At 42.6% G+C, this 13,877-nt stretch overlaps 1 protein-coding gene across 3 annotated transcripts in view; it reads right to left on the reverse strand.

Moving 5' to 3' along the window:
• Positions 1-13,877, reverse strand: part of LOC121283495 (uncharacterized oxidoreductase YjmC-like) — a 75,608-nt gene that overhangs the window by 8,626 nt on the left and 53,105 nt on the right. For all 3 annotated transcript variants that reach the window (XM_041198145.1, XM_041198143.1, XM_041198142.1), the window contains exons 6-9: positions 13,329-13,427; positions 12,533-12,668; positions 8,611-8,729; positions 3,316-3,411 (exon numbers count right to left, since the gene is read on the reverse strand). In XM_041198145.1, coding sequence (XP_041054079.1) covers positions 3,316-3,411; positions 8,611-8,729; positions 12,533-12,668; positions 13,329-13,427 — 450 coding nt within the window. The remainder of the gene's footprint in view (positions 1-3,315; positions 3,412-8,610; positions 8,730-12,532; positions 12,669-13,328; positions 13,428-13,877) is intronic.

The raw sequence follows: 13,877 nt of genomic DNA on the forward strand, positions 1-13,877 counted from the left end.
CCACTCCAAAAAAGACCCATTTATTCCTACTCTCTATTTCCTGTCTGCTAACCAATTCTCAATCCATGCCAAAATATTACCATCAATCCCATGACTATAATTTTACACATTAACCTCTTATGTGGGTCTTTATCAAAAGCTTTCTGAAAATCCAAATACACCACATCCACTGGTTCTCCCTTATCTATTCTGCTAGTTACATCCTCAAAAAACTCCAGTAGATTTCTCAAATATAATTTCCCTTTCATATATCCATGTTGACATTATCTAATCCCATTGATATTTTCTAAGTGTCCTGCTATCACATCCTTTATAATAGTCTCTAGCATTTTCCCTCCTACTGATGTTAGGCTAACTGGTCTATAATTCATTGTTATGTCCCTCCCTCCTTTTTTTTAAATAGTGGGGTTACATTTGCCACCCTCCAATCTGCCAGAAATGTTCCAAAATCTACACAATTTTGGAAGATGACAACCAATGCATCCACTATTTCCATGGCTACCTCCTTTAGTATCCTGGGATGTAGATTATCAGGCAGTGGGGATTTATCACTTTTAGTCTCATTAATTTCTCCAGCACTATTGTTTTAGTAATACTAATTTCCTTCATTTCCTCCTTCTCACTAGACCCTTGGTACCCTAACATTTCTGGCAAGTTATTTGTGTCTTCCTCCATGAAGACAGAACTGAAGTAGTCGTTTAATTGCTCTGCCATTTCCTTGTCCTCTATTATAAATTCTCCTATTTTGGTCTGTAAGGGACCTACATTTGTCTTCACTAATCTTTTTCTTTTTACATATTTATAGAAGCTTTTAGTCTGCTTTTATGTTCCTTGCAAATTTAATCTCATACTCGATTTTTCCCCCTTAATCAATCTCAATTCTAAACTGCTCCAAATTCTCAGGCTTGCTACTTTTTCTAGCAACTTTATATGACTCCTCTTTAGATCTAATACTATCCTTAATTTCTTCTGTTAGCCATGGTTGGGCCGCTTTTCCTCTTGTGTTTTTGCACCAGAAAGGAATGTAAAGCAGTTGCAATGCATACACTTGTTCTTAAATATTAGCCACTGTCTATCCACCGTCAAGACTTTTAATGAAGTTCCCAATCTATCTTAGCCAACTAATGCCTCATGCTTTTGTAGTTTCCTTTGTTTAGATTTAGGACCCTAGTTTCAGATCCGACTACTTTATTTTTCATCCTAATGAAGAATTCTACCATGTTATGGTTACTGTTCCTTAAAGGACCCCACATAACAAGATTATTAATTAACCCCTTCTCATTGCAGAATATCAAATCTAGGATAGCCTGTTCCTGAGTCGGTTCCACAACATACTGGTCTAAAAAATCATATCTTACAAACTCTGGGAATTCATCCGCCACAGTATTATTGCTAATTTGGTTTGCCCAGTCTATATGTAGATTAAAGTCACCAATGATTACTGTTGCACCCTTGTTTCAGGCATCTCTAATTTCCTGTTTAATGCCATCGCTTAACTTATCACTACTGCTTGGAGGCCTATAGACAACTCCCACTAATGTTTTCTGCCTCTAGTTACTTCTTAGCTCCACCCAGACTGAATCTACATCTAGATTTTCTGAACCAAAAATCTCTCTCACTATCGTATTGATTTCATCCTTAACTAACAAGGCCATGCCACCTCCTTTTCCTTTTTGCCTGTAGGTTCTAAATATCGAGTACTCTTGGATATTCAGTTCCCAGCCTTGGTCACCCTGCAGCCATGTCTCTGTAATTGCAATCACATTTATATCTATTTGTGCTGTTAATTTGCCTACCTTATTGTGAATGCTCTGGGCATTCAGTTACAGTGCTTTTAGACTTGTCTCTTTAACATTCTTACATTTTTTTTGTACTATGGCCCTATTTGCTGCTAGCCCTTGTTTCCTCTGCCTTCCACTTTTGCTTTCTACTTTTCTGTCTTTCATTCCTATCTTTGTTTCCCTGTCTTGTGTCTGTCCGCTCAGGTTCCCATCCCCCTGGTAATCTAGTTTAAACCCTCCCCCACAATACTAGCAAATACCCCTGCGAGGATTTTGGTTCCAATCCTGCTGGGGTACAACCCGTCCAGCTTGTGCAGCTCCCATCTTCCCCAGAATTGGTCCCAGTGCCTCAGGAATCTAAACCTCTCCCTCCTACACCTTTTCTCCAGCCACGCATTCATCTCGTCTATTCTCCCATTCTTGATCTCGCTAGCACATGGAACTGGGAGTAATCCTGAGATTACTACCTTTGAGGTCCTGCTTTTTAATTTATTTCCTCTACATTCTGATTTCAGGACCTCATCCTTCTTTTTACCTATGTCATTGGTATCAATATAGAGCACGACCTCTGGCTGTTCATCCTCCCCCTCAGAAACGGATTTATGGTCATCATTAGATTTTTAATTCCGGATTTTTATTGAATTCAAATTCGAACCCAGGTACCCTGGGTCTCTGGATTACCAGCCAAATGAAATACCACTTTGCCACCGCCTCCTCCAGGGACATTAACAGTACTGAAATCAAAGCCAGTTCCAACCACTGGATAAACATCCCTTTTGAAGTCATTGTGGAGAAAGAGGGTCACATGACTTGAAGGGCCATTTTGAAATCTCTATATGCCTTTGAGAACTGAGAAATCCTCAGTCAGCTGTTTTAACATCAACTGGAAAGGACTCCAGCTGCCTGGCTGAGCAAGCAGTTGGTTACCAACTCTCAACTCAATGGAACCTGCTTGATTTTAAAAGCCTCTGATCAATGCCTGCCAAGTGTTCTAAGCATAGAAATCCCATCGTGTTGCAACATTGTTCGTTTCACGATTTTTGTATTGTTATCTCAAATCAGAAACTCATCAAATATGAACACCGCCATGAAGGAATTACCCTCTGGCCTTTGACTTCTCAGACTCTGGAAATCATGTGAACTAATATTCATTTCTGTGGTTCTTATACTGTAAAACTCCTTTTTTCTATCCCTCCCTGTACTGTGTGTGTGTGTGTGTGTGTGTGTGTGTGTGTCTGTTTGTGTGTGTGTGTGCTGTGGAATGGAAAGTTATGGATACTTGTTCCTCGGTTTTTTTGGATATGAAATAAACTAAACCTGAAACAAACTCTGAGTTAATCATAATGCGAGTTTGCTGTGGATTATTAGTAAAATGGATCGTGCAAACCAAAGGATTGGGAAACCATGCCACCACATACTTCACAATAATTCAAAACACTTTCTGCTTAGGGACAGGTGGTGCGAAGAAGTCAGTGCAGTTTGCCTATCTCTCTCCTGTCTGTAACACCGTCAATAGTTAATCAGTTATACTCACCTGTTCGAGTGTTCTGTGTATGTTAAGCAAGTCCGACAACCTCGCCTCAAAACCTGGAGCAAAGCAACCTGGATTTATGGCAAGGAAACACTGCCCCTGGAGGATAAGGAAAGTATAAGAGTTTGAGAATTAGTGACTGCAGCTGTTACTGAACTCTACAAATATCTATTCCTATTTTCAATGCAATTGCACAATAGGGCTTTGCATAAATATTTCAAAAGGCCCAGTGCACAGGGCAGGAGCAAAGAGCTCCAGAAGCATGCAGACACAAACACACAGACACGTGCGCACACTGGCACGCGCACACACAGACAAACACACACACAGATTTCCTGGAACTTGTTGCCCTCAAGGGTGGTGAAAGCAGAGATGAAGAATGATTTCAAAGGGAAATTGGCTGAGCACTTGAGTGAAATAAACTTACAAGGCTAAGGGTATTGAGTAGGGGAAGGGGACTGACCAGACCGCACTACAGAGAGTCAACTTGGGCTTGCTGGGCCGAATGACCTCCTTCTGTGCTGCAATGACTCTATGACACACACACACACACACACACACACACACACACTCATAGGCAGGCACACAGACTCACACACAGGCACAACATTCACAGGCAGACACAAACGCAGACACCCACACTCTCACACACTCACAGATACATGTACAGTTACAAAGAGCAGTCTGGTCTCTTGCTGTGCTCTAATAGTTAAATGTGTTCAAACTGTGCTCTTGTGTTCTGTCTGAAGTCACAACCCTGTCCTGGCCGGAACCTTTTGGTACCTTGCAAGATTGGACATAAGAGGCAGAATGTGCTCAGACTATTTCACTTTGCTGGTGTCAGCTTATAATGAAAGATTCCTTCACATTCCTACAGTTGGATCCCTGACACTGGTAACTCTGAGATATGACCATCATTTTCCAATCCTCTGTGGCTACTGGCATGGTGCCGGGGAACTGCCAATGTTGTCCAACTGTTTAAAAGCAGAGGAACGGATAGCCCAAGCAATTACGGGCCAGTCAGCCTAATCTGGTGGTGGGCAAACTATTGTAAAAAATTGAGAGGGACAGTTTAAATCGTCATTTAGAGAGGCACAGATTAATAAAGGACAGTCAGCATGGATGTGTTACATACGAATGTATGAACAAAGAGCAGGAGTAGGGCATTCGGCCTCTCGAGCCTGCTCTGCCATTTAATAAGATCATGGCTGATCTGATAGTAACCTCAAATCTGCAACCCAATACCACCAATAACCTATCACACCCTTGCTTACCAAGAATCTATCCACCTCTGCCTTAAAAATATTCTGCTCCAACGCCTTTTCAGGAAGAGACTTCCAAAGACTCACCACCCTCTGAGAGAAAAAAATTCGCCTGATCTCTGTTTTAAATGGGCGACCCTTATTTTTTAACAGTGACCCCTAGTTCTATATTCTCCCACAAGAGGAAACATCCTTTGCACATCCACCCTGTCAAGACCCCTCAGGATCTTATATGTTTCAATCAAGTCACCTCTTGCTCTTCTAAACTCCAGCGGATACAAGCATAGTCTGTCCAACCTTTCTTCATAATTCAACCCACCATTTCAGGTATTGGTCTGGTAAACCTTCACTGAACTGCTTCCAACGCATTTACATCCTTCCTTAAAAAGGTGACCAATACTGTACAGAGAACTCCAGGTATGATCTCACTAGTGCTCTGTATAATTGAAGCATAACCTTCCTGTTTCTGTATTCAATTCCCCTCGCAATAAATGATAACATTCTATTAGCTTTCCTAATTACTTGTTGTTAAGGGAAGGTCATGTCTAAATAACCTGACCACGGTTTTTCAGGTAAAAAGGAGGGTTGATGAGGGTAGCACGTTTGATTTAGCCAACAAGGATTTTAGTAAGGTTTTTGACAAGGTTCTTTGATGGACTGTTCAGTAATTAAATGCTCATGGATGAAGGGAGAGTGGGAAGTTGGATCCAAAATTGGCTCAGTGACAGAAAGCAAAGGTTAATGGTCTGTGAGTGTTTTTGTAACCAGAAGAGGATTGGTTAAGCACAGAATGGGCATAAATGGAGCAATTTCAAGTTGGAATAGTGGAGTGTTCAAGGATCAGTGCTGGGAATTTAGCTATTTACAATCCATATTAATGACAGAGATGAAGAGACAAAGAGTAATGCATCTATGTTTGCTGATGATACAAAGCTATGTTGAAAGATAAACTGTGGGGAGGACAGAGAGGCTGCAAGGAGATATAGGCAGGTTAACTGTGCAACAAGATAGAAGATGGAGTATAACGTGGGGAAGTGTGAAGTTATTCACTTTGTTCATAAAGATAGAAAATCAAAATAGTGTTTATGTTCAAAGAGACTTGGTGTGCTTGCATAAGGAACACAGAAAGTTAGTGTGCAAGTACAGCAAACAATTAGGGAGGCAAATGACATGTTGGCCTTTATTGCGAGGGGATTGAAGTACAGGAATAAAGAAATTCTGCTGCAATGGTACCTGGCTGTGAGACCACATCTGGAGTACCGTGTGCAGTTTTGAACTCCATGTTAAGGAAGCATTTGCTTGGATAGCGAAGGTTCACTTAATTGATCCTCGGGATGAAGGGGCTGTCCTGTGATGAGAGGCTGATTAACTTGGGCTTATATTCTCTGGAGTTTATAAGAATGAGAGGTGATCTCATTGAAATGTACAAGATTCTGAAGGGGCTTGACGGGGTGGATGCTGAGAGGTTGTTTCCACTAGTCGGGGAATCTAAAACACCGGGCACAGTCTCAGGGTAAGGGGCCGATCATTTAGGACTGAGATGAGGAGAAATTACTTCATTCAAAGGGCTGTGAATCTTTGGAATTCTCTACCTCAGAGGGTTGTGGATGCTCCATCGTTGAACACATTTAAGGCTGGGACAGAGAGATTTTTGATCTCTCAGGAAATCAAGGGATATGGGGAGTAAGCAGGAAAGTGGAGTTGAAACCTAAGATCAGTGATGATAATATTGAATGCGGAGCAGGCTCAATGGGCTATGTGGTCTACATCTGCTCTATTTCTTGTATTCTTGGAAAAATGTTTGCAATGGGATTCCACAGGGCTTGGTACTGGGCCCATTGTTTTTCATGGTATATACCAATGATTTAGACTTAGGTGTAGGAGGCATGATTAAGAGGTTTGTGATAATACAAAAATTGGCTGTGGGGTTGACAGTGAAGGAGAAAACTGTTTATTGCGGGGCAATATAAGGGTACTGGTCTGGTGGGCAGAAAAGTGGCAAATAGAATTCAATCCAGAGAAGTATGAGGTAATGCAATTGAAGATGGCAAACAGGAATGCATGATAAATGGTAAAGTACTGAGAAGTATAGAGGAACAGAGGAACCTTGGACAGGCGGATCAGGTGTTAAGAAGGCATTAGGGATTCTTTCCTTCATTAGCTGAGGCTTAGCATATTAGAGCAGTGAGGTTATTCTGGAACTGTATAAAACACTCATTAGATTGGAGCTAGACAACTGGGAACAGTTCTGGTCAATGCATCACTGCATTAGAGGATGTGTTCTCAACAGGGGAGATTTACGAGGATATTGCCAGGAACACAGAATTTTAACTGTAAGAAAAAATTGGATTGGCTGGCATTGGTTTCTTTGGAACAGAGCAGGATGAGGGGAGATTTAATTGAGGTGCATAAAATTATGAAGGTCTAGAAAGAGTGGGTAGGAAGGGCCTATTTAGCAGAGGGATTAATAACCAGGGGGCAAAGATTTAAACTAACTGGTCAAATGATTAAAGGGAAGTTGAAGAGTATCATTTTCACCCAGAAGGTGGTGGGGGTCTGGAACTCACTGCCTGAAAGGGTGATACAGGCAAAAACATGAAATACATGTAAAAAAAAACACTGGGATATGCACTTGAGAGGCTGTAACCTATAGGGTGAACAGAAATGTTAAAATGTAAATCATTCTGTAAAGTCATCCAGCCGCTGTGACAAATTAAAACCCAAATATTTGATGCAGGTGTAAATGACCAATAACAGATTTTCACAGAACAATTCCCACAGGGCAGGGAACCAGGGAAGGGGCCTAGTCCCAGAGGGAATCAGAGAGTCCATTCTCACTGGGCACCAGCTCAGAGTTGGAGACCAGCTCCGAAAGCTGGAATTGAGGTTAAAGATCCTAAAACTCTCCTTGGCAGATGTTAAACTGAGTGACTAGAATTCCTGTGGTTAACTCTGTCTACTGATCCTTTCTCATGTTTCTTTGTCTAAACTCTCAAAGACAGAGAGAGAGAGAGAGAGAGAGAGATCAGAAAGTAGGCATTCCCTGCTAATCCTGCTAGCCAGAGATGGAGAGGAGGCGTGAGATTGAGGGAGAGGGGAAGAGCAAGGGAGAGGGGGAGAGAGTGACAGAATGGTAGAGAACAAGGCCGGGATGAGAAAAAGGGAGGGGAAGAGAGCGAGAGGGGTAAGCGAGGGAAAGGGGAGAGAATGAGGGAGGAGAGAGAAAATGAGGGGGGAGGGAAAGCAAGTAAGGGGGAGAGAGAACGAAGGAGTGGGAGACTGAAGCGGGGGGAAGTGAGGGAAGAAGACAAGGAAGAGGGAGAGAGTGAGGCAGTGGGAGAGAAGGTGAGGAAGAGAGAGAGAGAGAGAAAGAGGAGTAGAGAGCAACAGAGAGTGAGGGAGATAGTGAGGGAGAGGGACAGAGAGTGAGAGAGGGGGAAAGAATGACAGAGGAGGAGTGACGGAGAGGGAGAGAGGGAAAGAATGAGGGAGAGTGAGGGTGAAGGAATTAGAAATTAATAACACTCAAAGTAAAAGTGGAAAACTAACTCACATGCGGCTTCCTTCAAACTTCTAAGTGATGTCAGGAGCCTGTTGAGGAAGAAGGAGGGACAGACGAGAATGAGAGGAAGAGAGTGAGGGAAGGGGTAGCGTAACAATGTTGATGACCTTTTCAAGTGATAAATTGGTTCTCCACCATGATGAACAGCACTTGGAGGAAGTAATAAGGGCACAGAATCCATTCTGGGTTGGAATGACTTGGTAATAACACCAATGACCCAAGTCCTGAATGTTCCAGACTGAGATTGTGGCAGATGGTGAGAGAACAAACGCAGGAAGACGACCTCCTTGTCACAAATTTGTTCATCTATGACAGCTTTAACAGAAGTGACCACTGCACAGTGTCTGTGAAGTCAAAACCTCATCTCCATCTTGATTGAGCTGGAGTAGGAGATGGAACAATGAATCCAGTTTGGAACAGGATGAGGGTATATTTGAAGTGAAGTCACTAAATGCAGCAACAGTGAGTCCTCACCAGATTGGCCACCTTGTCTGTGTCCTTCCAACGACGGATGTTTTTACTGTAATGAGCTCCTGCGAGTATGCCGCAAAGTACCTCCACCATCAGACTCAGTCCGTACCCCTTGTAACCACCTGAAAATACAACACAACGTTCAGCTCAAACATCAGTCAGCTAGTCACAGCGCTTAGCTAAACAACTGTCTTCCCTTCCCTCTCTCCTTCCCTTCCTCCTATTCTCCACCCATGCCTTTCTACCTTCACCTCTCCCTTCCCCCCTCCTGCTTTTAGCTCCTTGTCTCCAATCCCATGGATTCTCTTCCTTCCTCATCTCTTTTTCTCTTTTCTTCAGCTCCAACTGTCCCATTCCTTCCATCCACTCCCTCTCCTCCTTTTTTAAGTGGGACACTCCTTCAATGAGGTTACCAGCAGAAGCACACCCAACCTGTCATTGTTCACACCCAAACCCGTGTGAGTGTGGGTTGACTTAACTGACCAAATGAGGGGACAAGCCCAATCTCCAAAGGTCATTCCAACAGACTTCAGTATCATGAAATATGGAAAGACATATCAACAAGACATCCTACTTTATCCTGCTGCAAAGTATTTGTTTTCAATCAGTTGTAAATATTAGTTTGTGCACTGAATTGCTTCCCACATTCAAAACCATAAGTACAGTCCTCTCGTGATTGATTATAGCTTGACAAAGTTGTGGTCCCAGAATCCTAGCGTCGCCCATCTCTGGGTGTGTTCTGTTCCACAAGCAAATTGGACCCTCTGATGTGATAAATTGGTCCTCCACCATGATGAACAGCACCTGGAGGAACGATTAAGGGCACGGAGTCCACCCTGGGTGGGAATGGTTCAATAATAACATCAATGACCCAAGTCCTAAATGTTCCAGACTGAGATTGTGGCAGGTGGTGAGAACGAAAACAAGGAAGTAATTTGCTTGTCACAAACCTTGTCCATCTATGACAACTTTAGTAGAAGTGACCACTACACAGTGTTTGTGAAATCAAAACCTCATCTCTATCCTGAGAACATCCTCCATCCAAAAGGATTGATCCAACAGCTCAAAACTGGACATCCATGAGGCACTGTGGGGCATCAGCAACAGCAGAATTGTATTCCACAACAATCTGTAACCTCATAGCCCAGCATCTCTCTAACCCCCCATCACCAGTAAGCCCGGAAACCAATCCTAGTTCAATGGTGAATATTGAAGAAGCAGTAGTATGGCATAACTGAGAATGGGGTGTGAACTGTAACTAAACAGCAAAAGCAGCAGGCTAGAGACAGAGCAAAGCAATCCCAAAACCAACTGCTCAGAGCTAAACCCTGCAGCTCTATGACATCCAGTTGAGAATGATAATGGGCAACCACAAATCTAACTGGAGAAGGAACATCTCTATTCTCAACCACATTGGAACCCAGCAAGTGAGTTTAAGAGAAAGGATTACGAGACATGATTGAAAGTGTCTTCAGGTAAAGGTGTTGAGTGGATGGTCCTTCTCAGCATCCTTCCAAGATCTCATCATTACAGATGCCAATCTTCAGTCAATGCAGTTCACTCCATCTGATATTAGGAATGGTGCACCAGCCACAGTTAATGCTCTAGACCCTGACAACATTCCATCTGTACTGCTGATGACCTCTACTCAAGAGAAATTCACTCCCTGACATTGAATTTTTTAGTTCAGCTACAATATCTACCCAAGTATGTTCTATCAACGGACAACTGGGTAACTCAAACTAGGTCAATTTCCAGCTAATCAGTGTTGTAAGTGAATGGGGTGCCCCATAGGGAGAGTACCGTAACTAAGTGGTATATCTCGGGCCAAGATGCAAGGTGCAAACTGTGTCCAGTTCTGGTTAGACTCACCTTGAACACGATAGAACCATAGAAAAGTTACAGCACAGTAGGAGGCCATTTGGCGTATCTTGTCCATGCCAGCCCAAGGATACCCAGGTGCCCTTTCTAATCCCACCTTCCTGCACCTGGCCCATAGCCCTGCAGCTTACAGCACTTTAGGTGCAGATCCAGGTATTTTTTTTAAAAGAGTTTAAAGTTTCTGCCTCTACCACCAACTTGGGCAGCAAATTCCAAACACCCACTATCCTCTGCGTAAAAAAATTCTTCCTCATGTCCCCCCTACACCTTCTGCCACTTATCTTGAATCTATGTCCCCTGGTTCTAGAATTCTCCATCAAGGGAAACAATTTTATCCTGTCCACTCTATCTATTCTCCTCATAATTTTGTACACCTCAATCAAGTCACCTCTCAGCCTTCTTTGTTCTAAGGAGAAAAACCCCAACCTATCCAATCTCTCCTTGTAGCTACACTTTTCTAACCCTGGCAACATTCTTGTAAACCTCCTCTGCACCCTCCCCAGAGCTATTATGTCCTTCCTGTAATGTGGTGATCAGAACTGCACACAAAACTCCAGTTGTGGCTTCACCGGTGTTTTATACAATTCCAACATTATATCCTTACTTTTATATTCAATACCTCTGCCAATGAAGGAGAGCATTCCATATGCCTTCTTTACAACCTTGTCTACTTGAACTGTTGCCTTCAGGGACCTGTGTACTTGTATGCCAAGATCTCTCACTTCATCTACCCGTCTTAGTATATTCCCATTTATTTTGTAATCCCTGTAACTGTTTGACCTCCCTAAATGTATGACCTCACATTTCTTTATGTTAAAATCCATCTGCCACTTTACCGCCCACTCCACCAACCCATCCATATCATTTTGGAGATTATGGCTATCCTCTACACTATCCCCAACTTGGCCAATCTTTGTGTCATCTGCAAATTTCCCAATCGTGCCCCCCACATTCATGTCCAAATCGTTAATATATAATACAAACAGCAAGGGTCCCAACACCAAGTCCTGTGGAATACCACATGAGACAACTTTCCATTTGCAAGGACATCCATTGACCATTACCCTTTGTTTCCTGTTACAAAGCCAACCTTTTATCCAGTTTGCCACATTACCCTGAATCCCATGGGCTTTTACTTTCCTGACCAACCTGCCATGTGGGACCTTGTCAAATGCCTTGCTAAAATCCATATACACAACATCCACTGCACTACCTTCATCAACCCTTCTTATCACTTCCTCAAAGAATTCAATCAAATTTGTGAGGCAAGACCTTCCTTTAACAAATCCATGCTGACCATCCCTGACTAGTCCATGCCTTTTCACAAGACAGTTAATCCTACCTCTCAGGATTGATTCTACTAATTTGCTCACCACCGATGTAAGACTAACTGGCCTATAATTGCTTGGCATTTGCTATGTCCAGTTCTGGTCAGACTCACCTTGAACACTATATCCAGTCATGGTCAGACTCACCTTGAGCATTATGTCCAGTCATGGTCAGACTCAGCTTTAGCACTATGTCCAGTTCTGGTCACTAAACAGAGGGAAAATGTGCAAACACAGGAGGTAGAGCTTAGAGGAGGCATGAGTCTGGTCGCAAGGTCAGGGTTTGAACTATGGGGAAATGCTAGAGGCAGAATTGGTTTTTTGGAGCAGCAGCAAACCAGGTGACAGCAAATCAACAGAATGTTTTACACCTGCCTGAATCTTTTTCCCATTGTTTTTGATTTTTTGCATTAACCCCCTTGCACCCCAGCCAAGACTAATATCAAACTTTGGGATTTTTAGATAGGGAAAGAAGTGCCTGAGAGTTGATCCTATAGTGAGTAGTCACTCTCAGAGAGTGACTGAGACATGGAATGGATTAAGAATAGATCAAAGAGGAGCAAAGCTGATGTTATTGAAAAGACCATTGGGTGGTACAATGGCTGGGTTGGTAGTGGGTAGGATCTCTCTGGGTGCATGGATTCAGGTGGGTTGTGCAGCCTCCCTCATCAATATTGAACTTGTGCAAAAGACGTTTTGATTTAGATATCACTTACTTGTAGCCTCACTTCCTCCCAGAGGTACTAGCCCTCCACCCTTTAGAATCTGTTCTGGATCAGTGGTCTCTTTGCCACTGGAATCACACCCCCATCCTACTGGAACCTTCTCTTCACGTCTTTGCTGTACTTCTATCTAAAGAAACAGAGATGACATGGCTCAACAAGCAAGTTCCTGCAGATCAAAGGTATGCAACAACAACAATAATTTGCATTCACATAACAAATGGCACTTTAGAGTAGCGCAATCAAACAACATTTTGCATCAAGCCACATAAAAGGATATTAAGGCAGATAACCAAAAGCTTAGCTACAGAGGAAAGTTTTGAGGAACATTTTGAAGGAGGAAAGAAAGGTTTACGCAGCTAAAAGCATGGCCACCAATTGCGGAGTGATTAAAACTGGGGATGTGAAAGACGCCAGAGTTTGAGGACTTGAGAGATCTCAGAATGTTGCGGAGCTGAAGGAGATTACAGAGATAGGGAAGGGTAAGGTCATGGAGGGATTTGAAAACAAAGATGAGAATTTTAAAATTTAGGCTTTCCCAGACCAGGAGTTAATGTATGTCAGCACACACTAGGGTTGATGAGTGAACAGGGGTTTGTGTGAGTTAGGATACAGGCAGCCAAGTTTAGAATAGTCTGATGTTTCTAGAAGGTGAAAGGACAGCCAAATGTGCGCTAAAATAGTTGAGGCTGAAGGCAACAAAGATATGGATGAGGGTTTCAGCAACGATGAGCCTGAATGAATAGTTTAATCTATAAACCTAAAAGTAAAGAATGAAACTCTGCTGTACCTTTCCCAGAGCTACTGCAGATGTGGCCATGTCCAACACAAAGCTATCACCATCCAGGGCTGGAGCAGCAACACTGATAGGATTGGTCCCCAGAGTGGGCTGGAAAACAAGTAAATAACAGGAAAAAGGTACAATTTTAAAATGAGCGTAGGAACAGCAGGACCTGAGATGATTGTACACAAATCTTTGAAGGTGGCAGAACAAGTTTAAAAAAGTGAACAGGATCCTAGGCTTTATTAATGCAGACATAGAGTACAAAAGCAGGGAAGTTATGGTAAATCTTTATAAATCACTTGTTAGGCCTCAGCTGCAATATTGTGTTTAGTCTGAGCACCATATTTTCGGAAGAATGTTAAGGCCTTGGACTTCTATTATGCAGAGGGACTGGAGAAGCTGGGATTGTTCACCAGAGAGCAGAGGAGGTTACAGGAATATTTTATTGGAGTATGCAAAACAATAAAAAATTTTGATAAAGTAAATAAAGAGAAAACATTTTCACTCGCAGGAGGGTTGGTAACCAGGGGACCAAGATTTAAGGTAATTAATAAA

The sequence above is a fragment of the Carcharodon carcharias genome, chromosome 10 (assembly GCF_017639515.1).
Source record: "Carcharodon carcharias isolate sCarCar2 chromosome 10, sCarCar2.pri, whole genome shotgun sequence".
Classification (NCBI taxonomy): domain Eukaryota; kingdom Metazoa; phylum Chordata; class Chondrichthyes; order Lamniformes; family Lamnidae; genus Carcharodon; species Carcharodon carcharias.